Source organism: Folsomia candida, unplaced genomic scaffold, assembly GCF_002217175.1.
Source record: "Folsomia candida strain VU population unplaced genomic scaffold, ASM221717v1 Fcan01_Sc049, whole genome shotgun sequence".
Taxonomy (NCBI): domain Eukaryota; kingdom Metazoa; phylum Arthropoda; class Collembola; order Entomobryomorpha; family Isotomidae; genus Folsomia; species Folsomia candida.
In genome coordinates this window covers 210,385-237,049 of record NW_019091241.1, presented here as the reverse complement: position 1 = coordinate 237,049, position 26,665 = coordinate 210,385, and the positions used below count along the sequence as shown (strand labels likewise).

Here is a 26,665-nt window from a genome sequence, read left to right as displayed (position 1 = left end):
TCGTAGCAAAGATGCAGAGTGGAATATCTGTAATTGCATGTTTTCTATTTTCTGGGACTACTCGTTTTCAAAGAAATTGGTGCTTTGTTACATTTCTCGCATGCAAATTGATTTTGGGTTTTATAATTTATTATTTGCACATCAACTTCATTGTGGACACTGTCATTGCCAACTATGGTCAAACAAGTTTTGACTTCAGGGTAGCAATTTCCAAAAACTTACGTACTCGCCCATTGCCAATGCATCTTGTAGCAAGGCAAATAGATGGATGGATTTAAATAATTGCTGCCCTATGTAAATACTTGACCATTGTTTTTACCACTTGTTAATTATCCCAACCAATCTTAACGAGCATTATTACAATTTACGGTAGCATTAATTTAATACAACTTACAATATATGTAGATAAGCGTATATACGCGAAGTGTGGCGAAAATGGGGACTTTAATATTTTGTAGCACATATTTTGTAAATGACGTTCAATTAGACTGTTATGGTGGATTGTCGGACGTATGAAATAAGGAGTCGTTACAAAATGTCTATGTACGAATTAAATTTCAAAAGATCATGAATATTGGGTGAAATTATGTCCATCTCAACACCCTATTTGTAACTTAAGCTCCTCACGATAAATAAATACATAATAGTCAATGTCCGTCTCAAATTCCTCAAAATGCACAAAAAGCGGATTAGATTTGAGCACCTTATCGAATTTGTTCACAAATAATGCGTTCACATTTTTTATAAAAATAGCAAAATGAGACGACTCAGGTTATGCACAACCAGTTTGTTGGTCTATGTGTAAGTAGAATAAATACGAGTATAATATAGTTATGCTTTGGGCAGAGTAAGACTGGTTTACAGTTCCTCACTTGCAGCGTATGGATGGATGATCTTGCATTAAATATGCAGTGTTATATAAAGCGCGTGGATAGAGCAATTATTGTAACCAATCAATTTCTCTTTCAAACCTGCATCTACCCCATTTCACATGCCTTATGTATGCCTACCTAAATTGCCATCTTTTCTGTCCCCCCGACCCAATCAATGTACACACGTCGCGTACGATGGTTGAATTGAGCGGTTAGTATTTTCGACATCTTTTGGGACGAGTGCCACAGCGTCTCCTTTTACCTTTTCCCCTCCTGGGCCTCCTCTGCCCCTGACCCCGTCGCCCTTCTTGTCTCACCGCGTTCCTCATCAGCTTCTTAAACATTGCGTTGGTGAAGGAGGATTTCGGTCGGCGTGTGAGCTGGACGTTTTCCGCGATGTCGCGATACTCATTGGTGCTCAAGTCGCCTTCGTCACAGTGGCGTTTGTTTTCGCAGTTGGGGTCACGCAGTCGTCCTTCGTTGAGTCCGTCGTAGAAGTCGGCCTCGTCCTCGACCAGGTCCAGGAGGAGTGGGTCCCTCTCCATGATGGGCATTTGCTGGGTCGTGATGTACTTGTATTTGTAGCCGGATGATCCCCGAACGTACGGGATTCGTGCCCAGGAGCCGCCCGCCGTGCGGTAGTATCCCACCGTTGATGGCTTCCTTAGGTCCTTTGGAGTTCCGTACGAGTTCTGAACGTCACGGAGGAAGTCGTCCGAGGTGGATCCAGGCGCCTTGATGGAGCCGTACGACTTGAGAGGGTACTTGAGGGATGAAGGGTGCGATGAAATGCCTGCCAAGAGGAGCTCATGTAAAACTCACGGCCAGAAAACTCTTAAACTCTTAAATACCATAAGAAACGTAGTCTGGACTTCCGGAGGCGTAATTCACAGAAACGGGAAGCGATGAATGACTCGAGCTGCCGGGTCTCGGGCTGTGTGCTTGGTCTCCAGCTCCACCATCGTTCACTAAATCGAGGCATTTTCATTTAATACCATTCGTTATTTTAAAGAGAACTGTGCACGTATGCAGCTACTATTTACATATGTAAGATACAGATTATGCATGCTTACGAATGGCGTAATATTCCTCTGGCGTGGAATAATATGACTTGAGTGGCTTTCCCAGTCCGAAGTAGTCGTTGCCGAGGTCTCCGTCGTCGTACAAGGCGGAGAGCGCAACATCCTCCCCTTCAACGCCATTGAGGGCGTCCCAAATGAGGTCTTCAGCCGAGGAGTACAAGGAGGAGAGGGAGCCCTTGGTGAGGCTCGGGACTCGTCCTCGGATATCCGGGAACTGCACAGACTTGGTCCTAGTCGGAACCACGTGGCCTGGTGGTCTCTGTGGTCTTGGCTCCGACTTAAAGGTCACCTTGGGCCCAGAAATGTAGGGAGCAGAGGCAGGAGGCAGTCCTTGTCCATAGCTCGCGGAGGTTTGGTGGGAGGCGTGGGTTGTGGTGGGATAATAACTGGGTGCGTACTCAAAGGAGGGGGACTGCGTGGCTGGCGGGCCGTGGGAGTAGCCGAGCGTGGGAATAAATTTGTAGCTGGGTGCCTGTGGAGCGTATCCGTACCCTTGACCGGGAAATGAGACCAGGCGGCCTCCACCAGAACTCACTGCTTCTGGGTTTCCACTCGTCCCAGAAGGAGGCGCAGGGTTGTGGTGGTAGTACGACTGGTGCACAACATTGTGGGGCTCGGGGGGCACAGCGCCGTACCCACTACCAGCACTACCATCCAGAGAGGTGTAATCCACTACCTGAGTGGATTGTGGGGGTGACGGCTGCTGCTGCTGCTGCTGAACGAGCTGAGAAAGGGTGTGACCACCAGGAGGAATCAGTTGGAGTCTGGGAAGACTCTTGAAGAGGGACGAGACGGAGGAGGACACGTAGTTTCCAATGGAGGCGAGCATGGAGGAGTGTGCGACTCGAAACTGGTATCCTCCCAGCAAGGGGTTGGATGAGTGGTGGAGATGGGGCGTCGTGGGCACGACCGGCGTGGCGTAGTGGAATTGGGACGAGACGGGTCTGGGTGTGGTGGTTGTGGGCACACGCAAAGCAGGCTCCACGTAGTCGTACAATTGTGGAGTGATGTCCCCGCCATTGTCGCCATAAGAGCCTACTTCCTCCGGCCACTTCACCGCCGAGCTGGACGAAATGGGCTTAGCATACGTGGTGTCAGAATCAGGGAAGGTTTCCGTGTTCGGGATCCACCCGTCTGGCGCGTAAATGACTTCCGGCGCAGAACTTCCACCACTCTCGCCCAATGACGAAACGGAATTGGGAGGTGACTTGTGATGCTGATACGTCGTGACGACCTCAAGACCACCGTGATGAGGGTGGTGGTCATACTGCGGTCGGTTTCTGAAAGATGCGACGGGTTCTGAAATGTGCTCATCTTTTATTTCCGGTGCGACATTGTTGCTGCTTGAAATTTCACGCCCTGCTCCGTAATGCCGAACATTGTTGATGGGGCTGACTTGGTGGAACTCTTGGAAACTGCCCGTCTCGAAGTGGACGGGCGGAGGGGCGGTCGAATCTGGTTCAGCAGGCTTCGAACTAGAGAAGTACGCGTCCTCTGGATTGTTTTGAGCAGTGGTCGTGAAGGAGTAGGCTTCTTGGCTTGCTGTGATGACACCCGGAGAGGCGAATTGAGACTCGACTGCCTGCGAATCCCCCCCGCTCCCGTCGTCGTGGAATTTTGGGTCAAAAAAAGTGTTGACGATTTGAGGCCCAGCTTGGAACTCGGCCACAGTGACGGAGGATAAAGCGCTGAGAATGATCAAAGGCAAGAAGGCGACCCTGGATGTCAAGGCGTCCTCTCGTCCCCTCTGGGCACATGCAGAAATAAGCACGAGTGTGAACAGTTGGACCATTCAGGACAATAATGGAAGGAACGTATTCCACTTACTTTCCCCATTTTGGAAATGAGGTCAGCAGACTAAAAACCTGTCCCCTCGACCCGAACAGCACCAACCTCCTAGGTCGAGCAGCGAGCGTTGATGATTCTGACTCTGCGACAAGATCAGGACGGGGTTGTTTTTTGAGCGGTTCTCGAATGTGGGCAGACCGATGCGTGAACCATGTCCGTCTTCTGAAAGGGACCAAATGAGACTCATTTCCTTTTCATTTCACGTCTGCATTTCTTTCAGATTCATTCAACTCTGCCCAGTGCATGGTCACTGCCAAGCACTCTGGCTCGCATGCAGTCGCCATCAATTTGAAAGGGAAAGGAAGCCATCATATTGTGGCACGTCTGCTTCGTCACCATACATTTTTGATCTCAAGATCTTGCAGATCAAGTTAAACTATCAGCCATGCACCAAAAGCACATCTCATGATTGCAGGTTTGTTGTTGTTGTTGTTTGATTTGCACTGTAAACAATCAGTTTGCCTATATGAGGCTCGTGCAAAGGGATGATGCGTCACAAGAAAGCGAATGCATCTCGTGTTACAGATTCCAAATAATATGAAATAAATTCGTCCCGATCGCCAATTTCCCAACCAAACCACGAGAAGCGATAAACCAAAGTCGAATGTTGGATATAGGCAATTAGACGACCTCATAAGTGCAGAATATGGTGTGGGCACAACTGCAACAACGAAACTCATCTTGGGTTGAGAACCAGTTTTTGAAAAAGGACACTCGGCTATAAATTGTTGTCTACACAGAAACTTTTAATTTCACTTGACGATCCTTGGGATGTTTCAGTGGTACGTACGTAAGTAGGTACACACGGCGTAAGCATCCATATGCATCACCACAAGTATGCAATAATGCTGCGATGACGAACAGGGAAGGACGACGTTGCTTCTTTCTTCCAACGCTCAACGTTCAAAGATTGTGGGTCAAACCCTCTAAGATTTGACAACAGAAGCATCGTCACTAGTTTTTGTGCAGCATCAAAGAGAAATTTGTGGTGCATATGGGATGAGGCACATGCATGGGAGAGCAGCATTATATAAATACTATACACGCTATGACGCTGGGGTTTTCCTAAACAAGGGCGCATTGTCGAATGAGGCAGATGGGGCCCGTGCACGCATCTTATCCAGACGGGGAGGTCAAGCTATGTCAAAAATCTGTCAGCTCCTGTGAGGAAGTTCGCACACAAGAAAGCGAATTGTCCCAGATGTTGCATACCCAATTCGGTTGGAGGGAAGGCCTGTCTGCGAGCATGTTTTGTTTTCCACCTTCCTATTGTTTCACATTCCATAAACCCTTGATTGCACCACCATCATTGATTTATTACATTTACGAATGCAATAACTTTGAGATTATCTTGGGAACGTGTGGCCAAGTTCTTTCTTCGCATGACTGACTGGGTGAATTGTTCACTGATTGTCCGTCACTCTTGATGGGGAACATTGTGCAAGGAGGAAACTGTGCGGAAAAAGCTCCCACAGAGCCATCGTAAACATTTCTTGATGCCTTAATTGCAACCTTAAAAAAGTTGTTAAAACCAGGATCAAATCAAAATTTATGACGAGTAGGGGAAGAACAGTTTACAGAGAATAAAGCTCCAAAATTTATGGCGTACTCATTTTTTATGCTTTTTTGATCAAGTGATCTGATTTCGTTCCGCTTCACCAGCGCTGCACTAACGGAAGTCACATTTAATTCGTTTCCGTGATCATAGAGGAATTTGAGCCAGGAAATATCCGAAAATGAAAGGTACAACATGTAGGAATTAGAATTTGCAAATTTCTGAAATACCAACAACATGTACGAATCGAGCACCACGGTTTTCCAGTTTATGAGCAGGCCTGGGTCACCGTGGTCCTGGATGACGACTCCGTCCTTGAACCCCTCATTTTGGCCGAGTCACTTCGCAGGTGCATGACGAGCCGGAAGATTCTGGTCTTTGTAGGTCCGGCCGTATCCAAACGCGTGAGGTTTGCCCCACAGTCCTTTATCCAACACAATATTATTCCTCATTCGGGTTCTGGTAATGCAGACACAATTTGGAGCAAGTTTTTGACGTCGTCGTGAAAGTGACGAGGAGGGGGAGATCGTCGAGGGAGGAAGTGAAGGCGGCGGCCAAGCACTTGACTCTCTCTCTGCCCCTCCCATACCGGAAATGCGTCTTCCTGGACCCGAAACTACTGGTGAGACTGCTGTGCACAAGTAAAAGTGAAGAGTGGTTTCGCACTAATTGTAAGTCTGCATCTTCAGGTAATTCAAAACTGTGACGAGCTGTTTGAGGCGGGCGGAGTGGGCTCACTGACCGTCACCGAGGGCCGAGGAGAACGTCATGGGTATGACAGCTCCGTTCTCTTGGTGGAACCCGGTCTGGACAACTTTGAGGCATTGGAAGAACTATTGCTAAACCAAGGTTTGAACAAAATTGCAAATAACGGTATTGGCAAATCTAATAAAAATGGCATGTGCAAATGTAGAACCTGCGAATTCAGGCGAATCTTGTATTGAACGCTGGCTATCGACACAGGATGGATTTGTAGAGTTGGGAAACGAGTACGGCTATCCGTTTGGCATGGTTGAAGGGGGTCTCAAACCGTGAGCTCAATATTTCCCTCAATGAACGAACGGTACCATATGCGACACAACTTGATTTGTACATATTTTTACCGCAGAAGCGTCTTAGAACTGCCCAAGATTGTCCAGTTTGGAGATAAGTACCCGGTGGGGTTGGTTCAAAACGGAGAGTCTCTGCCTCGTGCACAATTCGAGCAGGTAAAAAAATACAAATAATGGAGAGAGAAAAAACACAAATAATTCGCAGTAGCAACACTGGTTGGAAGCATGATGCATCTTTACATTTCGCAGCAAGTTTTGGAGTACTGGGAAGAACTGTGCACCGTTGTACAGGCGAGATTCTGCCCCAATGGAAATGTGAGGAGAATTTTGAACATGTTTCCTTCCAGTACTTATGAATGTCTTCCATGAATGAAACTGCGCAGATTACAGCGTCCCGAGGAGCCCACACCGAGCCCATCGCCATCGTCGGAATGGCGTGTCGCTTTCCAGGGGCAAACGACTTGGAAGAATTCTGGGAGATTCTACGAAAGGTTTCTTTCTGCAAATTGAGCTTTTCCATTGACAATAAATGTGCAATTTCTAAATTATACTTGGGAAGGGGGAGGATCAAATGCGTCCAATTCCGTCCGATCGATGGACGGGGCGAGATGGGGTGGCAAGCACGCCGGATGAGCGATCCATCCCTGCTGGATTCTTGAAGTGCGCTGTGGACGAGTTTGATGGGAACTTCTTCGGGATGAGTCCATTGGAATTGAGCTACCTCGACCCACAGCAGCGCTTAGCCCTCGAAGTCACGTGGGAGGCGTTGGAAGACGGAGGTGGGTGATCACATGACTTCTCTGGATCTTACCCTCCTAATTAACTCTTGTTTTGCAGGAATTGATCCTGACTCTCTGAAAGGCACGCACACGGGGATTTTCACCGGAACTTGGAAGGTATCCATCCACTTATTCTTCTACGTTCCATGAATAAAATTTCATTTCCGTTCCTTCGCAGAATGACTACCACGAGTTGATGACGGTGACAGGGTATCGTCACAAAGAGTTTTATCGCTCGTACATGGGCAACGCGTTCGGCGCCACGTCAGGTCGTCTGGCCTTCATGTTGGGGGTGACGGGGCCGAATATTGCGAGTGAGTCGGGCTGCTCATCCTCAATGGTGTCCCTGGGGCTGGCTTGCAAAAGCTTGCGAAATCAGGAGACGAACCTGTCCCTCGTGTGCGGCATGAACCTCCTCCTCCACCCATTCTCCTTCGAGAGCATGAAACCCGTCCTCGCCCTGGACGGCCGCTGCAAAACCTTTGACGAGAGTGCTGATGGCTACGCACGCGCGGAAGGGATCGCCGTCGTGGTGCTGAAACGAGTGTCTGACGCTGTTCGGGACGGAGACAGGATTTACAGCCTGATTCGCGGCTATGGGGAGGCACAAGAGGGTCCCTCCAAGAGCATGGGCACCCCCACCGTCGAGTGCGAAGCCCTTGCCATTAACTTGGCTCTGGAGGATGCGGGTGTGGAGCCTGGAGACGTGGAGTACGTGGAGGCGCACGGGACGGGGACGGAGGTTGGCGATCCTACGGAAATGGAAGCCATTGCGAGGGCTTACTCGCGAGGGAGGAAGCAGCCGCTGGTCGTGGGGTCCGTGAAAACTGTGACGGGACACAGTGAGAGTTGTTCGGGTTTGACTGGTTTGATGAAGACGGTGTTGGCTCTTGAGAAGGAGGAGATCCCACCGCACATCAACCTCCAAAAGCTGAACCCACGGATTAATCTGGACAAAATTCCGGCTGAAATCCCAGTTGAGGGGCGGCCTTGGAAGAAATACGCTGCTCCCGAGACGAGAAGGAGGACTGCTGGCGTCAGTTCGCACGGAATTACAGGGACGGATACGCATCTCATCGTTGAGGAGGCACCAAGTCCACACACTGCCCCCAAATTTGTCCTTCCCTTGAAGAGATCCAGGGAGATCTTGACGCTGTCTGCAAAGTCTGCGGATGCATTGGATGACATGGTTCAGAATTATATTCACTTTTTCAAACAAAATCCGACGGTGGAACTGAGCAACGTTTGTTTCACGGCGAATACGGGTCGGGCGCATTTGGGTCACAGGGTCGCCGTTGTGGGCGAAAGTGTGGAGGACATTGTGAAGAAGCTCGAGAAGAAATCCTACTTGCAAAGTCCAACGGTGACGGGAGGGAGTGGGCCGAAAGTGGGATTTCTTTTCACTGGACATGGGTCACACTATCACGGAATGGGACAAGGCTTGTACGAGACCAACCCCGTTTTCCGTCACCATTTTGACACATGCAACGCCATCTTCAAGTCAGAGTGCGGTTTGGACGTTCGCAAATTCATGTGGGGCTCAGACCCAAATCCGCAACTTTCGCACACCACCAACAGCCAACCAGCCATTTTCACAGTGGAGTATGCCCTCTTGAAGATGTGGGAGTCTTGGGGTGTCCGACCAGACCTCGTCCTGGGTCACAGTCTGGGAGAGGTTTGCTCGGCTTTGGCTGCAGGGGCGTGGAGTGTGGACCAAGCAGCCAGGTTTGTGGTGGGGCGAGCCAAGGCCTTCGGACTGGCTGCTGAAGGGAGGATGTTGGCAGTGAAAGCAGGCCAAGGTCAAGTGGTGGACATGATTGAGAGAGTTGGGGAGGAGGCGGGGCCAGATTTCTGGATCGATGTGGCCACAATTAACTCACGAGGTGAGCTTCACTGAACTTGACCCTTGCTGGTTGTTGGATATAATATTTGTTAATTTTATTCTGGCCCCAGACCAGACTGTAGTGTCAGGGAGGGAAACCAGTGTTCGAGCCTTGGCATCCTATTGCAGAAGGAGGGACATCAAGACGCACATGGTTGACGCTGCACACGGGTTCCATTCGAGGTACAAAAGTCAATTCTAGGTTTTTGCGCGTGGGGGTTGTTTGGAGGATGTTTGATATTACTGCAGCTTCCGGTCTCAGTCTAGTGCCGGAGTAAAAATAGGGATTTGGAGAATTTGAAAAATTGACATTACATTTTTAATTTTGTCAAGAGTGGAATTATGTTGGTGGGTAAAAAGTGGGCGGAATTATGTACATTTTTTGCTGGAAATGTATATTTATGTAACCACTTGCCTTAACCCCGATCACTCTGATTCCCGACAAAGTATTTTGTATTTGGAACAGAGTACTTTCGCCAAATCAAAATTAGGGTTGAAAAAGTTGAAAATCGTAAACAAATGAATAATTTATGTAAATTATGTAAGAAAGCTTGTAATAATAAATTGCTTTATACCAACTTCTTCCGAGAATTCTACTATTAAGTTATTAAAATGTTTAGGGACATGGACGTGTCTCTTCCCAAATTGAGACACGCGTTGGACACCATTTACGGGACTTCTGGTGAGAATGGTCACACGCCAAAGTGCGCCTACATTTCCGGAGTGTACGGAAGGGCTCTGGACAGTGACGAGCAGATCGGCACAAAGTATTGGCTGGATAACACGCGTGACAGCGTGAGATTTGTGGAGGCGTCTCAGGCGGCGTACGGCACGGGGTGTCGCCATTTCCTAGAAATTGGGTCCCAGCCCGTCCTCAGCGCCCTACTCAAGGCGAATACGGATGGCCAGGACGCAGCGGAGGCAGTGAGTTGTTTCCCATCCATGCGGAAGAAGGAGGAGGAATGGACGACGGCACTCACGACGTTGGGCGCACTCTACGTGGCTGGAGTAGACATTGATTGGAAGGAATTCCACAAGTTTTATCCGGGGAGGAAGATCAGGCTTCCATATTACCCCTTTCAGAGGAGGAGACATTGGTTCGAGCCCCCGAGGCTGAGGGCAGGAGGAGGTCCGGCCGAGAAAACCCTTCACCCGCACCTGGGCTCCCTCTTCCCCACTCCAACGCCCACCAAGATCTACCACAATGTCATCCACCTGGAGCACAGCCAATACTTGGGCGACCACGTTCTGGGCAGCCATGTCATTTTCCCGGCGGCCTGCTGGCTCGAAATGTGTCTCTCTGCTGGGCAGGCATCCACGTTGGCGTCCTTTGAGGATTTCTATGCCCCTGTTGCCCCCATCGTGGTGGAGCAGATGGGAATCTCAGCCCCGATGGAGGTCAAGGACGGTGGTCACGGCTGCCAAGTTCAAACCATCATCTCCCCCGTCCTCTCGTCGGATGCATCTTCCGACCCGGGAGAGGGAGGCGTGGGATGGTCAAATGTGGAGATTTACAGTCAACATGGGGAGGACATGGGAGCGAGAAAGTGGGTAATTCATGCCACTGCCAAATTCAGCTCTGTTGTCCTCGATAATTTAAATCCTAATTTGGGTGGAGGTTTTGGTGGCGAGAACCTCGTGACGATTCAGAGGCGCATGTCGACGAGTACGGTCCAGAGCACAGACAAATTTTATGACATGTTGGGACTCATGGGACTTAATTTTGGGCCAGTTTTTAAGAGCCTGCAACGATATCAGAGTTCTGAGGATGGGGAATTTCTCGTAGAGGTCAAAGTTCCGGATGCAAAGGACGAAGGGTTCTTGACGCACCCAGTCGCATTGGATGCTATGGTCCAGGCCCTCATGTTGGACACGACGAGCACGAGTGACACTCGCCTCCTCATTCCAGTCTCCATCGGGAAGTTCGTCTGGTTGGCCAAGGGGACCGGAAGCCAGAATCATATTCACGTGTTCAAGGAGACCACGGGCGAAGGTGGAAAGGTTGCAGTGCTATTTGACGACAATGGGACAAAGTTGGGAGTCATGAGTCGAGTTCAGTTCATTCGTGCAGATTTGCTCAGCATCACGAAATCTCTGGAGAAGCAGAAGCTCAACCTTCCAGCCTTGTTTGAGGAAAACTGGCGAACCACGCCAGCTCTGTCCCCCACATTCTGCGAAACCCAAACAAACCCGACGTGGTTAATTTTTTCTGGAGAGAACTCCTTGGGAGACAACGTTACACGAAAGCTGAAACAATGCGATCGATCCGTACTCGTAGCCAGGCCAGGCCAAAACTACTCCGACCTTGGGAATGGGATCCTTACTTTGAATCCCAGAGAGAAGGAGGATGTGAGGAGAGCACTTTTGGCCCACGATGGTCTCGGAGGTGGTGGGGGTCTGGAAGGAATAATTTACTTGTGGGGACTCGATCCAGAGAAAGTAAGTCAGACGGACTTCACTCAAGGCTTTCTCCATTTGGAACAAGTCGTGCTGGAATTGCATACGACGCCATTGCCGAAACTGGTGGTGGTTACGACGGGCGCCATTTCTGTCGGGGACGACGACGATGCCAAACTCCCTCATGCCGGGACGCTTTGGGGGATGAGCAAAACGCTGCGAAGTGAACACCCAAACCTGCGCTGTAAGTGTGTCGATGTGGACGTGGACGTAACATCGGAAATGGTGGACGCACTGTTCAACGAGCTGTGGACGGAGGACAAGGAGTTTCAAGTCGCGTATCGAAGTCGAGATCGTATCGTGAGATATGTGGCACGATTGACGTCGGTCACCCTGACGCCGAACCCTTTGTCTTTTCCGAGTAACACGGACAGATTCGCCCTCGTACTCCCAAAAACCAAAGCGATCGGAGACCTCAAGTTCGGTCCAGTTCCGAAAGAGCAACTTTCTTTGACTGAGAACTTCGTGGAGGTGCGCGTGAAGGCGGCGGGACTGAACTTTAAGGATGTGCTCAGCGTGCTTCAACCTGATGCCCAGTTTGAGACTAGTAGCTCCGTGGGGGCGGATTACTCGGGAGTTGTGGTCAGAGCTGGGCCGGCAGTGACGAAGTTCCAGGTTGGAGATGCCGTGTTGGGGTGCAATTGGGAAGGCCAAGCTCTGCCAAGTCATGTTTCCACGAGAGAGGAGTCCATCGTCGCCCTCCCGAAGGATTGGACCTTTGCGGATGGGGCGACTTTGGCGACGGCGTTTGCCACAGCCTTCTACTCTCTCGTCAGGGTGGCAGGGTTGAGGAAGGGGGAGACTGTTCTCATCCACACTGCTTCAGGTGCGTACACACCAAGGCGACGCCTTACAATGAAATAATTGGTCAAAGAGTGACATGAGATTCGTAATAATTTTCTTGCTGCAGGAGCGGTGGGCATTTGTGCGATACAAATTGCACGCGGGATTGGAGCCCAGATCATCGCCACGGCCGGAAGTAAGCGGAAACGAGCCTTTTTATCCAACACGATGAGAGTGGAGCACATCTTCGACTCGAGAACGTCGAGTTATGGGAAACAAATCGAGCAGGTGACGGCGGGTCGTGGCGTCGACATGGTTCTCAACTCGTTGACCAGCCCAGGTTTCAAGGAAGCCTCCCTCGCTGCTTGCTCTCGAAATGCGAGATTTGTGGAAATGAGCAGGCTGAATATTTGGCAACCCGACGAGGTTTTCCTGCTCCGACCGGATGTCAAATACACAACTGTCGAGCTGAGTGAGTCCAGCGTAGAACTCTGGAACGACTTGTTTCTCAATCTGCACAATTTCTTGGCGGAGGGGAAATTGGAACCCATTCCACACACGCGGTTCGACGCTGCCCACGTGCGAGACGCGCTGACGTATTTACAGAGAGCGAAGCACGTGGGGAAGGTGGTGTGTGTCATGCCCGACACGGTGGAAGTGACCTCGGAGCGCGGAGGCACTGCGGTGAGAACAGTTCAGAACAACTTGTTCAGTGACCGTGCGAGCTACCTGATCACGGGAGGCTTGGGCGGGATCGGACTAGAGCTGGCGAAATGGATGACTGATTTGGGAGCCAAGTACGTCGTTTTGTGCGGAAGACGTGAGCCGGGAGTCAAAGCGAGGGAAACCATCGATAGGTTGAGAACGGCGGGGAAAGAGGTCGTCGTCATTTTGGCGGATGTCGGCAAGAGGGTAGAATGTCAACGTCTGCTCCAGCAACTGAGGGACCCGGCCCTCTCACTCCCACCACTCCGCGGCATCATGCACGCCGCTGGCTGCCTGTCCGATGGCCTCGTGGTGGACCAGACGTGGTCAAAGTTTGAGGAAACGTTCAATGGGAAAGTGTCGGGCGGATGGCTTCTGCACGAGCTAACCTTGTCCTACAATCTGGAGCATTTTGTGGTCTATTCCTCCATCGTGGGCATCTTGGGAGCCATGGGTAATCAATCAGTCACTCGTGCTTTGGTTCATATTTGCTTGTTAATAGAAGCAAATCCCGAATTCCAGGTCAGAGTAATCACGCGTCGGGGAACACTTTTCTGGACAGTTTGGTCCATCACAGACATTCGCTAGGGCTGAGCGCAACGTCGATAAATTGGGGTCAGTGGGGTCAGGTCGGGATCGCGGCAGAGTTGGAGATTGCGGGCCTATCGCCATTCACACCAGGTCAGGCTCTCGCAACGCTGGAATTGGTCATGAAGTCACATCGTTTGCAGACAGCAATTGTCAACGGTGACGTGGCCGTGTGGAAGCTCCTCTTCGCATGGGCGGAGAAATACTTGGAGGAGGTCAAAGTTCACAACACGAGGTCAAATAGGAAGAAGGGCGTCGGTGGTGGGGAGGTTAGCTCCGACGTCACTTCAGCCTCGTTCTGGGAGGCGTTGGACAAGACGAGGGGCTCGCCGGGAGAGAGAAGTCGAGTCGTCGAGAAATTGGTCATCTCCGTTCTTCATTGCATCCTCAAATTGGACGAGGGGGAGGAGATTGATGTCCACAAAGAATTCCAGGACCTGGGTCTGGACTCGTTGATGCTGGTGGAGCTGAGAAACATTTTGCAAACTCTGCTCGGCCCAAGGATCAATTTGTCGCTGGGAACCATCACGGATCACAACACTGTGGCATTGCTCATACCCGTCCTCACCGAGTTGATTTCCAGGGAGGACGCTGCTCAGGCTACTGTCGAATCGTGAAACCTAATTATACTTCGTGTTCGTGTAATTTACTCCTTGTAATAATATATTTTTTCGTAATTGCTAATGTGCTACATATGTAAATGTGATGTGAGTATGAATGTTTGCAATTAGTTGTTGAGAAAATAATGAATGTCGTGAAAAATAGGGAGAAGACATGGTGATAAAACTGTACACCATATTTCTCCCGAATTAAGGTCTGATTCTCTTGGGACATGACGGTCACACGGTCAATACATTTTGCAGGATAAAGTATGCCACTATTACTAAATTTCGCTATTTAATTGCATACCTCTATGGTTGATGAACGAATAATTTCATTAGTTGTGTCCCCAGAACAAGTTTTACAGATACATACTCATTGAATTGTATTATTACAAAATGTACATACAACAGACATTTACAGGCAATTATGTTCTTGAATTACATAAAAATATGATTACATGAACGATGTTAAACCTTTTGTTTCTACTAAAAATATCACCAACTTCTTCAGTCTGTACAATATAATTGCTTCCTTTTATGTACGATACTTAATTCGTTAATTAATTATTTAATGATCACCGTGTCGTGCTACGAAGGGTCTAAATTCCGTGTTTTTGATTTTGATCTCACACGCCGCCTCTTCGTTGCGGATGACGACGAAGAGTGGCGATGATGATGACGGTGATGAGACCTTTCGCTATCAAGGCTTCGTTTGGGATGGTCGCTCTGGTCGGATGAATTGTCAACGGGGTGCTCTTCCTCATTGCCCAGCAGATCTCTTCTGGCAGGCGATTCTGCGTCCATCCCTCCAACACGCCCACCATCCAGGTCCATCTCCTCCCCGATTTCGTCAAAATCAAAGGAGAACCAGATCGAAGTGGGCACGTTTTGGCAACCTGCACGACAAAACTTTCGTATTCACCATTGTCATTTTCTGGTATTTTATAGATTCAAGGAGTACACGCATAACTGCGCAATGCTCACCTTGATAGAGCGCTTTAAGCTCGCCACTACTGACAGGAGGGTTGAGATCACACGGCGCCCCCACCAAACTCAACTTTGAACTGAGTCCGTTACGACTCGTGTCGTAAAACACGGGATTTGATCCTATCATGTAGGACGCGGTTATCTGATATACGTGCCGCAAACATGCCGTCGGGTTGTACGAGCTGTTGACCCATCTCCCCGTAAACTCTCCCAACGTGACGACCTCATTTGGCAACGCAGCCGTGAACAGGATGACATTTGCATGATCCGAACTGCTCTTCAAGGACGCCATGAGAATGTCCGAGTTGGACTGCTCCACCATCACAACGACGCGTTTCGCCTCACATCCAGCCAAGTCCGAGAGAAACTCTTTCACGGTGTAAGTCTCCAGCTCATCAGCGATGCCATTCCGGTCCACGTCCCAGAGGAGAAAGTCACCCTCGAAGGTGGTCGGATTGTTGAGATAGATGAACAAGGTGTCTGCACAGTGGCGATTGTCACACGTGGTCCGGATGTGACCACGGAGCGCCGTTTTCATGGCGGAGGAGAAGTAGTCGCCACGTTTGAGGGGGAGAGGCTGATGAAGAAGTGTGGAAGTGGATGTTATTTTGGGAATGGAGCCCGAGATTTTACCGTTCCCATAAAACGTTTTAATGTTGTCAGGAGAGAATCCAGAATTTTTAATGAGCGAGTCAGAAATGTGGGCAATGTTTGTGAGCGACTGGACGGGAGAGTGGGCCCTGTTCCACCCACCTCCGATAAGAATGGCCCTGTCACAGGATTGGAATAGTTTGCAAGTCGAGCCCACCGTGGCGTGCGAAGTGTCACAACTGCGCACAAAGTGAGAAAATTAGTAAATCCAACCTGCGACCTGCTCGTGTATGTATTACTAATAATAACTAATGCATTAGTACCGTTTAGAGTTGGCAAGTGTGGTGTCACAGAGAACTTTGGTCGTGTCCTCGACGGATCTGAGTTTGGGACAGGGTGCAAATCCGGAGAGAGGGACACACTCCAAGAGGTCGGGGTAGCGGGAAAGGTCAGCTTTTCCTTGCGTCAGGGGCGACATGGCCACCCTTTCGGCAGTGTAAACCGTGGGCAAAAAGTCGACATGACACCTTTTGGGTTGGAGACGGGGAGTGAAGCGTTCCAAGGAGTTGGGACATCGTGCCTTTCGACCCACCGTGAGGCAGGTTCCGTCTGAAATTCCAAACAAAAACTTATGAGTAACAAGATAAAACATTTAAAAGAAACATTAAAAATTCTTCCACAATTTGTCGGTACAAATAAAATTCTAAATAGTGGAAAAAATAGAGGGTTCTGCATTTTACAGGCTTTTTCCCACGGGATATATTCCCTATACGTACAAGCCAACTGTGGACGGGTACTTAAGTCCCCATTAGAAGCAGGTGAGTGAGTGGTATTGGTGTGGGTGACGAGATGATGAGTCGGCTCCTTTGTGTCGGCAAACTCAAAGGGCTGGCTCGTGGCAAAAGTCTTTATAAAGACCGACTGTCACCGCGGTGTGTTGAGCTTCCACCTTTGTCGGCTTCCTTTACAAAGAATTTGTATTCTTCGTAAAGTCTCCAAAACCAGTCCAGTCCACACCGACTCATTATTCCACATTTCGCATAAAGTCAAATTATCAGAGTCAAACGTGTGTATAGTATAGTCGTTGGGTCAATATTATTCAACATCATGGGGAGAGCCATCATATTTCATGTACTGCTAATTTTATTTTGGAGACATTGGCGACGCGATAAAAAAAGAGGATGGAAAATGTCTCGTCGTGCACGTATGGATAATTAATAATCACCTGAAGTGAATGTCTGAAAGTCATCCCGACATTCGTTCGCCGTGACGAAATCGAGGTAGAACATTGCCACCAAGTGACCAAACGTGGCGTTGGGATACGGGTCCAGCACCAACACGGCGTCATGTCCTCCACTCGCCTTGGCACTGTTCGAGTCGGGCAGAATGGCGAAAACCTTCTCCAAATTTGTGGGAGGTGAGGCGGGCCCCACTTTCGTGGTCCCATTCTGACTGCTGCCAGGATGTCCTCCTCCGAGGAGTTTGCTCCCCCCTCTCCGCGCATGGCCCAAGTAGACGGCAACCTGGTCACGACCCAGCTGGCCCAGCTTGAAACATTCGTCGTCGGACCCGATGTTGGTGGAGGTGCAGGAGTGAAAGTCAAAATGCTTCAGGGCGGCTGACACCCATTTCATGGTCAGTTGTGGGGTGATGACGTTGGCGTCGTTGACCTTGTTGGACGTGCCACTGGTTCGGGTTGAGGAGTGTCGCGCACTATTTCCCCCCTTCCCCACCTTCACACTGCTCCCGACATGAGCAGTGCTCGAGTTCTCGTTCGGTTCGGACTGAGGAGCGCAACCACTTTCACTCCACAACAGCAAAAACGCCACGAACGCGAGTGACGCGAAACTCATGACTTTTTCGAATCAATAAGAATTGATGTTCTTTTTATGATGTCCTTGCTCCTCTAAATTGCTAGTCAAGTGTCACGCATTGTCCAAAAATAGGTCACTCTATTTACATATAAGGCACTGCGGCTGTGTGAGTTGAGACAAGGACTGGTGCTCAGGGAACTTGAGACAGGTTTTGGACAGATGACGAGGTGTTGTGGTGCTGGCTGGAGCACTGTTGCCACTGCTGGGACAGGTTATGTTGTGACCCGTGGTCGTAGCACTGCACTGGGAGGACGACGGATGGCTGGGTGGGAGGGGTGCATGTGGTAGTGAGGTAGTTAAGGGATTAAGAGTTAAAATAAACAGCGGCGGCTATGGAGTTTTGCCGAAAGTTGAGATCAAAGGAAGCCGCCTCTCACCCACTTTGTGGAAGGAAAGCACAAGTGCCGACCCGTACACGAGGGGAAACATTCATCATCAATCAGCGCGGAGAGCGAGAGGGACACCAAATTTGTGACAGCCACAATCTCGCTTGTGTAATAATCAACTCTTTTTCCAGCCGGCCTCCTCTGCTCTCATTCCCTTTGTTGTCCTTCCATTGTCAAAATATAATGAACCAATTTCAACTTAAAAAATCAGCCGCAATTTCCCAATACCAAAGAAATTGCAAACGTTTACAAGTAAAGGGATGGAAACTTATATAAATGGTAAAAAGAGTTCACGGCTATTTAATGTTGCTTGCATGCATAAAATGTTCAATCCAACCTGTTTCATGCCGAACTTTTCACAAATCATTGAACCCCTGAGAAATCAGTGTTTTTGGCATTTTTGCATTGCGAATCTCAACTAAATTGTTGGTCCAAATTTTATCGGCTAGTTAGTCAAATTAGCTTAATTTGACCAAGCCCCGTGTGCGAGACCATTACTTAAATAAATCGACAATCAGTTACAATTTCCAATCCAATTATGCTCACTGTTACAATTTCCAATTTAATGCATTCGAATTTGTAACCTTGTTGCACACAGAAATGAAAATCATGAGAGACAACCGGTCAGAAAAGCCATCTGATCGTTTCAGTAATCTGACTTGTGTCACTGCCTACAAAACAAGTAATCCAATGCAATAATCTCATTGTTATACTTGTGCCAATCTCACCTGCCCCCAAAGTCAAGAACAATCCAACAACAGCTAAAAAGTGGTTGGTGGATGATGATCAATTCACAAGTGAAACTCTTTCACGATCACTTTATCGCTTCCTCCCAACTAGTCCCAACTGCATTCAAGTTATTTAACCGAGGAGGTCAACAATTCAACATGATACAAAGATTGGAAAGATACAAAATAAGCTGCATTTCCTATTTTTATGCGTTTATGCTCATTTTGACCAGCACACTAGTTGAAGAAATCATACATATTTTGACGCACGTGCAAAAAATATTCTGTGCGTACATATTTATGTGGCACATTTTGAAGTCAAAGTGTTTTCCGACCTTTGCAAATTAATGGTCTGAGCTTTTGGACACATGAGTTGCGGAACCAGGTGCGCGTTGTAGGATGTTATTACCATTATGCAAATCAATCAATATGCAACAGTGCAACAACATATGTACCATTACTGCATCACTCGAGTGTGAGTGCTCATTGTATGGCTCTTACCGTTGCCAAAAACTTGTTGCTTTGTTTTTTGTCTGATCATACCAGTAGTGTCTCCCATTATAAAGTGCAATATTACGTTTTGGCATCACAATGGTGTGCATGCGAATTCTGAGAACGACCACCAATCTCACTTTCTTTCATGAAAATGGTCATCTCACAAATTAATTTAACAACAATTGATGCTCAGTCTTCTGCAGATTTGACGCCATGCGAGTCATGCTTTATTGTTGAGGAGCATATTCATTCTATAGGCGCTTACACGATCCACTTCTTGTTACGTGATTATGGGAGAAATTTCCAAGGCAGTGGTTCTCATTTTGCTGTGGGACGTTGTTGCTCTGGTCCGATGCGGTCACCGCCAGCCATACGGACCTCCCCCACGTGGTAAATACACAATACACCTCTTATATACACTGTTAATTTAATTAATCCTCAATTGCAATGAAAATTTAGATCAAGACCCATTTGCGAGTTCGGGCAGCTCGATAAAGGTTGCGCAACCTTTGACCTACGGAGCAGCCCTTCAAGCCGAAGTCGAACGCCTTCATCGTCTGAACGTGGACGTGTTCCCCCCAGCGAACGAGTCCTACTTCGTCCCCTACGGAGACAGAACCATTGTTTCCCTCCAGTTCCCCTCATTGTCGGAGGAGGACGTCACGCGGGCCAACATCAACAATGACCTCGGCCTTGGCTCCGAATATGGTGCTGGATGGGGTCCCAAGAAGCCCCTCCGAAAAGCCACCGATTTCGGAGCTATCTCCTCCCAAAATTACGTCTACCGTCGCAACGTTCGGGATTATACGGGATTTAACAAAATATTCGAGAACGGGCGCTCCTCCCAGGACATCCTCATGGACGTGGGCAAACTCATCGCCATCACACAAAATATGAAGAAGCAGGCGTCGTCCACTTCAGAAAGGGGGAGTGGTAGCCGCCGTAGTGGTGGCGGTGGCGATGGTGGGGCTGCCAGCACTCTGGTCAACCTTCTAGCCGCTCTGAACAAGGGTTCGAGTGGGTACGGTCCACCCCCCACTCAGGGCTGGGGGTGGGAGGAAAAGAAGAAAAAGCCAGAACCATCCTTCGCCCTAGTCGCGATCGAAAGTCGCGTCAAGATTTCGGAAACTGAGCCTCGAGAGCAGTCTCTGACGAATGGGTCGCTCATCTTCCCCTCACCCTCGAACCCGGACGTGCTCACCTTTGTGCCCTTCATCCTCAGGTCTCCGGGGGACATTGAGACCATTTTCAGCGGATACAAGGACGACACGAAGGGACTCGTGCCCGAGGAGAAGCGCGACCTCATGTCCTTCCTCAAGTTGGTCGAGGGGATTCATGCCGACTCGTGTCTGGACGGGAAGGAGCGGCTGCATCGCATCCGACGGCTGAGCGAAGGCCTGAGCAGACCCAGACTTCCCAAAAGCCAGCTCTTTGTGGACGACCCGCTCGAAGGGGAGGAAGCCCTGGCCAGAGAAACCCTCTGGTTGTACTCGTCCACCATTGCGCTGCGAACACTCAGTCCACCCCTCAACGAGAAAAAGCTGTATCTACTTCCGGTCGTGGACACTTATGTGGAAATCCCACCTCCAGTACTTCACTACGGAGCCCCGGAGCCTCTTCTGCCACTGGTGGGACCACCCCCAGCGTTGGTGTTGGGCGACTCGTACGGAGACATCGTTCCACCTCCTCACGCTCTCCCTCAGTTCGGTCCCCATCTGTCCGAAGTGGAGGGAGCCTACGCGGACCATCGTGGCGGAGTGACCGCCGTCAAACCGGGCAGCAGCAGCAGTTCAAGCAGCAGTTCATACTTTTACAGAGCAGTCAACAATATCAAACAGAAATTACATGGTAAACTAGTTAACTAATTGTATAATAATTGTGATGTGATATTTAATAATTTCTCAATATGCCCCTTATGTATGCTTTAACTTGTAAGTATATTAGTATACAGCAATAAATCTTGCTACACTAAAAATGCCGAAGCAATTCATGTACAAAATATTATGATGTGTGTAGCAAATAAAGTTTGTCAACCAAATGCTGATTTCTGTAACCGCAATGTCCACGAGCATACGTATCTTTCCTTCATTTTCATTTTGTTCACGTTCAAGGAGGAAATCGACAGCGGAAGTTGTACGGTGCACAACACAAAAATTATTGCGTATAAATTACACTTTAGTATGGAGGACAAATCCAGAATATTCGCATTCTCACCATCCATTCCACCATGGAGCTTGGAAAAGTGTGCATTTTTATTTGCACCTTATCCATCAAACTCTTGCACGTTTTTGGGTCTACATTTGGGTCCAGAGCGGATTTTGACTGCACGAGTTACGACAACAAGTCTCCTGAAATTGAAGTTGAGACGAGTTCTGCTGGATTCAATGCACGCGTCCCTTCGCTCTCCGCCATTGAGAACGTGGAGGATGCGAGCGTGTCGCGGAGCTATTTCGACTGTCGCGACTCCATCCCGGTCGACTGGATCATGGACATTCACCCCGTACAGTAAAATTGCTCATCACGTAGACTTACCTGACTTAGCAACTAAATTTGCATATCTACATATATTTAGTCGAGGGATACATTCCAATTCACACGAAGCTTTTACCAGCAGCAGCAGAGCACGACGAGTGGTTCGTCACCAGTGTTTTCCGCCTACAGCGTGTTTCTCTACAAACCTGGAAGTCTGAGGCATCCAGCTCTCCTCATGTGCGAAAATGCTTGTGGGGGTCGATCGTTTTTGGAAATCACGCCAGGCCAATTCTCCGCCACGATTCAGCCCACTTCCATCCCCACGACGGACACATTTTCGAGTCTGGCACAAAAATTGGTGCGGTCGCGTAGTAATGCATCTTCACCACAGGTCGAAATTGAGACGCCGTGTCAGCTCGTGCTGAACGTCCAAGTCAAACATGACGAGAAGGGTCAGCATCGCTTGTACTACGTCTGGACAGCAAGTGCGGAGGGAGTTTTTGTGCAGAAAACGATGCTGGAGTCATCTCCGACCACGACGGACCAGGGGATTTACTACAGAAACGTGTTCAGAACGGTGGACGAGGTGTGAATTTAATGTCGTCTTCGCTCTAAATGAATTCTTGTGTACTCTTGTAATTTTAGGAGCGAAATTGCGTCAAACTCCTAACCTCGAGTGATCCCTGTTCCGGTTGCAGGGAAGTAAGGCCCACGTCAACGTACGGGGATGAGGACACCTTTCTGAACAGTGCTGCATTCTACGCCAGGTCAAATTCGGAGGTCAAACTGGCGTTCAAAGGACTTTTCAGTGTCACGAGACCACGGCAATTTTGTACCAAAATGAAAATACGGTTATCACGTATTTCTCATTTTACATGGTTTTTATGCACAACATTTCAGATTTTGAGTGGGATTTGCCTCTTCTGGAGTTGATGGATTTCCAGCTTCCTTCCGTTCTTTACGTGGGCCACGAGTTTGTCGCTAATTGTTCAGTGTCCACGATTTACTTTGCGTATGGAACCCTCATTTACCATCAAACTGACTTCACGAATCGTTGTAAGTGCGTACATAATCATCAGTGCTTCTCAAAATTCCCCCATTTTCCACGTGATCACGCTGACATTTTTGCAGTGTCAAATCACACTGAGACCGAGACCTGGACCCCAAATGGACATCGCGTCGTGAGCAGACGGGTCACATTCTTTGAAGGGAACGAAACCCACACTTTAACCTGTTCCGCTCCCCTCTGGAACTGGTCGCAGCGGGTGGAGAAGAGCGTCCACGTGTTTGTCGAATGTACATAATTATGCGAACTATGTTGCAAGTAGTTGTAAACATTTTGAAGGTAATCATTAAAAGTAGACGTTTCTATTGAAATGAAACAGACCCAGCCGTTCCACGAGTTGAGGGAGATGCAGGTGAGGAACTCGTCTCTGTGCAGAATGGCCAGGAGAACGTGACCCTGGCTTGCTCCGCCGTGGGGAAACCGAGACCAAGTTTGGAGTGGGGGCTACCCAGCCGACAAGTATTTTACATACGAGTAAATATGTGGCCCGTAAATGCATTGGCATAATTGAATTCATTAATTTCAGAATATCTCGTCATTGCTGGAAATTATTACTTCCGAGGACGACGAGGACGAGACGCGTGTAACCTCCACGATTTCTATGCCCAGGATTACCACAGTTCTGCTTGGAACGTATCGCTGCAATGTGGACAACGTGTTTGGAAATAGTTCAAAAGCGTACAACCTTCAAATCCCAATCGGTTCGTATGAAAGCATGTCATCTTTCGTTTGATACAAAGTCATCTCTCAATGTACAAATTGGATTCCAGAGGGCTTATCAGTCGCTACGAAGGCTGGGTTATCTTCCGGGCTGGGTGCCGTAGTCGTTATCGGCATCGTCACGGCGCTCCTAATTTATCGCAAAATCCTTCTCCAGCGGAAAGAGTACCGGACGAAGACGGCAGAAGCCATTCGAGAATTTAAGGAGGGAGTCAAACATGCCCAGAAAGAGAAGGAGGCTGCCTTTTCGACCACTTTCAAAAGTGGTCGAAAAGGATCCGGCGGTGGTGGTGGTGGGACAAACATCTTTAAAAAACTAGGTTTAGGAAAGGAAAAGATAAAATCCGAGTGTCACATTTACGACTCAAAAGAGCACACCCACCACGCCTCCATTCTCGAACTCCCCTACGACGACAGCTTCGAAGTTGATGTCGCCAAATGGAAAATTGGTTGAGTATTTGCCTATTTAGTACACAAACTAGACAAAATTCTCAACTTGCCCCCTCTTCTTAAACAGAGGACACGCTCCTGGGTCAGGGTGCATTCGGAGTGGTGAGGAAGGGGTCCGTGGAAACTGAGGGCCATGCGCGACAGGTCGTGGCCGTCAAAGTTCTCAAGTCCTCCGTGGAAATCGACGACTTTAAAAGTTTCCTGACCGAGCTCAAAATCATGGCGTTCATCGGGAAACATCCTAACATCGTAAATCTCGTGGCTGCATGCACACACAACATTGAACAACGTGCGTAAAATATGGGCAATAATGGGCATCTACATTAAAATGGTCACAAATTCCCGCCACCTTATTGCAGGCGATGTCATGATTGGTGTCGAGTTTTGTGCCAACGGAAGTCTTCAGGACTATTTTAAAGAGAAGCGAAACGTGTTTCAAACCTTGGATGGATCTCTCGAAGCAGAATCTTCGTAATTCATTGAATAATGTTTCCTACGTAGTTATTCAAATGAATCTCTTTTGCTGCGACATTTTTCAGACGGAGGACTTACGCCAACTTGAACAATTCAGTAGCACTGACCGAGCTGGACTTGTACACGTGGTCCTACCAAATTGCCAACGGAATGGAGTTCTTGGCTGGAAAGAAGGTGGTAAAACACACTAATCTGGCGATAAGTAAATGCACGGTTCCTACAATAATAATTCTTGGTCAGGTTCTTCACGGAGATCTCGCAACTCGAAACGTTCTCCTGGCATTGGACAAAACTGCAAAAATTTCGGACTTTGGACTTTCTCGTCTCCTCCTCGATTCGAAAAATTACACAAAAAAGAGTCGCGTAAAGACAGGATAAGCGAAAGTATGAGGAGATAACGATAAGTTGCATCACGCTTCTTCTACGTCTGCGTAGGTCCCGCTTCCGTGGAAATGGATGTCGATCGAAGCTCTGAAAGCGCTCTCTTTCTCCAGTGCGAGTGACGTCTGGGCCTTCGGGGTCACCCTCTTTGAAATCTTCACCCTCGGAGAAGTCCCCTACGCCGGCCTGAGCTTCGGTCCCGAGTTCATCGCCCAACTGGAGAGTGGCTTCAGACTCAGCAAACCTCCCCTCGCCACAGAATACGTGTATCCATTTGCATATTTTCCCATCATTTTCTTCCCAAGCCAGAAATCCCCATAAATATTTCTCATTTCCGCAGCTACAACATAATGAAGCACTGCTGGAACGCGGATGCCGAGGCCCGAGTAACTTTCGTCCAGCTGAAAACGGCCTTCTCCGAGCTGCTCGACGTCTTCACGAATCCGAGTGGGGCTCCAGTCCCCGTGACGAGGGAGCGACTGAACACGCCCACGTCCAGAGAATTCCAGAGAAGCCCAGTCCCCCATCCGAGGACGAGGGGGCGAGGTCAACAGCTGCAGCAAAATTGGTACTCCAACCGACCCATCCAAATACCTAATTTGTACCTCAACGTGTAAACTTGTATTATGCTAATTCAAGAATATGAAGTGACATTGCTATTGATGATTGATTGATTAAAAACCAGAATCCTTGTTAATTTAGAATTTCTATTTGTATCCATAATTTAGCACGCAGAGAAAAGCTGCATTATTTTTATTGGTTCATTAAACTAATGGAAAGACATTAAATCGGTTAACTGCTGATGTGATCTTGTCTGCGTCCTTCTCTCATTTTTTCTTCCACTTGAACGCACTTAATATTGGCATCATTTCATCACACACTTCCTCCAACTATTTACAACAACGCCTTTTAACGGTTAGCTCTCCGTTGGTTGTCAATCCACTTTCGATTTTGAAGTTTAGAAATACCAAATATTTATAAACGGCACATTGATTACGGAACCATGCGATGCACGAAAAATACAAACGTGAAAAAACGCTGCATGTTTTTTTATTGAATGAGAAAAAAGGGAGAGCAGTCGTCGTCGTCGTTGTTGTTGACGAACCACAATTTTGATCGTATTTTTTAAATTAATTATTGCTACCTGAACCTGCTCTCGTTAAATAAAATCCTGATTGCTCGATATACGCATCGCTATTTAGACGCCGACGACATTGACAGTGGCCTAGGACATGCATACACATTATGCATCCTTCTGGTACGTGCTGGATCTTGGTAGTCGATGCACGTTTTTGCAAAGGTTATTGATTTTTGCGATTACGAAGAAGAAATTTGGAAAATTATCAACAAGATTACGAATCGATAAACGAAAAAGTTTCTGAGAAATTGCTAAAGTCGCGATAATTATGGGGAATCTTGCTGAATAAATCATCTGTCAAAATCTAAGATATCATGTCCTGCATAATCTAATTTCGGGTGCCACTACTCCCATGACACACGATGCTTAATTGGGAGAGAGAGAGATGTATTATTAGGTAATTATTGACATATTTGCCCCATATTGTTTTTTGCGATAAACTTGCTAACAATAATTCGTATTTCTTAGAATTTGGTCTAATTAACTGTCTCAAACTATTACTCAAGTATGTACATACGTAAATGGGAATAAATTACGTAAGGAGGAGGCATGTGTGGTGTGGTCGCCTATATTTGCAACAGCTTCCGTTGACTGCAACATTATCTCATCTCGACGACTCTTCCCAACGAGTTTGCCTGCTCCTTAGGCGCAATTGCCGATTATTATGCGAAAAATAGGCACAATTTATCAAGCATTTT

General features: G+C 48.3%; 7 protein-coding genes across 8 annotated transcripts; 5 read left to right on the top strand and 2 right to left on the bottom strand.

Moving 5' to 3' along the window:
• Positions 1–107: 107 nt before the first annotated feature.
• Positions 108–4,023, bottom strand: LOC110862107. Its single transcript, XM_022111261.2, has 4 exons — positions 3,782–4,023; positions 1,946–3,701; positions 1,724–1,840; positions 108–1,665 (listed from the first exon to the last, which is right to left on the bottom strand). The coding sequence occupies exons 1-4, from the start codon at positions 3,788–3,790 to the stop codon at positions 1,085–1,087; spliced, it is 2,463 nt and encodes an 820-aa protein (XP_021966953.1). The 5' UTR covers positions 3,791–4,023; the 3' UTR covers positions 108–1,084.
• A 2,071-nt stretch (positions 4,024–6,094) lies between these two features.
• On the top strand, positions 6,095–7,338 carry LOC118432938 (phthiocerol/phenolphthiocerol synthesis polyketide synthase type I PpsD-like). The gene is made up of 7 exons (XM_035845246.1): positions 6,095–6,206; positions 6,271–6,388; positions 6,466–6,565; positions 6,659–6,724; positions 6,793–6,900; positions 6,969–7,188; positions 7,247–7,338. The coding sequence occupies exons 2-7, from the start codon at positions 6,366–6,368 to the stop codon at positions 7,336–7,338; spliced, it is 609 nt and encodes a 202-aa protein (XP_035701139.1). The 5' UTR covers positions 6,095–6,206; positions 6,271–6,365.
• On the top strand, positions 7,307–9,273 carry LOC118433377 (reducing polyketide synthase swnK-like). Its single transcript, XM_035845279.1, has 2 exons — positions 7,307–9,071; positions 9,142–9,273. The coding sequence occupies exons 1-2, from the start codon at positions 7,385–7,387 to the stop codon at positions 9,270–9,272; spliced, it is 1,818 nt and encodes a 605-aa protein (XP_035701172.1). The 5' UTR covers positions 7,307–7,384; the 3' UTR covers position 9,273.
• A 421-nt stretch (positions 9,274–9,694) lies between these two features.
• Positions 9,695–14,564, top strand: LOC110862097 (phenolphthiocerol synthesis polyketide synthase type I Pks15/1). The gene is made up of 3 exons (XM_035845245.1): positions 9,695–12,353; positions 12,438–13,469; positions 13,538–14,564. Exons 1-3 carry the CDS (start codon positions 9,695–9,697, stop codon positions 14,218–14,220), a joined length of 4,374 nt encoding a protein of 1,457 aa, XP_035701138.1. The 3' UTR covers positions 14,221–14,564.
• On the bottom strand, positions 14,563–19,194 carry LOC110862096. Its single transcript, XM_022111250.2, has 4 exons — positions 17,009–19,194; positions 16,107–16,392; positions 15,190–16,022; positions 14,563–15,101 (listed from the first exon to the last, which is right to left on the bottom strand). The coding sequence occupies exons 1-4, from the start codon at positions 17,634–17,636 to the stop codon at positions 14,794–14,796; spliced, it is 2,055 nt and encodes a 684-aa protein (XP_021966942.1). The 5' UTR covers positions 17,637–19,194; the 3' UTR covers positions 14,563–14,793.
• Positions 19,195–19,413: 219 nt separating this feature from the next.
• LOC110862106 lies at positions 19,414–21,325 on the top strand. Its single transcript, XM_022111260.2, has 2 exons — positions 19,414–19,656; positions 19,726–21,325. Exons 1-2 carry the CDS (start codon positions 19,557–19,559, stop codon positions 21,129–21,131), a joined length of 1,506 nt encoding a protein of 501 aa, XP_021966952.1. The 5' UTR covers positions 19,414–19,556; the 3' UTR covers positions 21,132–21,325.
• Positions 21,326–21,453: 128 nt separating this feature from the next.
• Positions 21,454–25,632, top strand: LOC110862095 (fibroblast growth factor receptor 3). Of its 2 annotated transcripts, none has more exons than XM_022111249.2 (14): positions 21,454–21,766; positions 21,839–22,324; positions 22,384–22,570; positions 22,639–22,794; positions 22,870–23,034; positions 23,124–23,263; positions 23,331–23,505; positions 23,575–23,973; positions 24,042–24,263; positions 24,334–24,445; positions 24,514–24,622; positions 24,689–24,811; positions 24,884–25,095; positions 25,170–25,632. In XM_022111249.2, exons 1-14 carry the CDS (start codon positions 21,494–21,496, stop codon positions 25,444–25,446), a joined length of 3,036 nt encoding a protein of 1,011 aa, XP_021966941.1. In that variant the 5' UTR covers positions 21,454–21,493; the 3' UTR covers positions 25,447–25,632. The 2 variants fall into 2 exon arrangements, with proteins under 2 accessions (XP_021966941.1, XP_035701155.1); XM_035845262.1 differs by having other exon boundaries at positions 21,660–21,771.
• Positions 25,633–26,665: the final 1,033 nt, after the last annotated feature.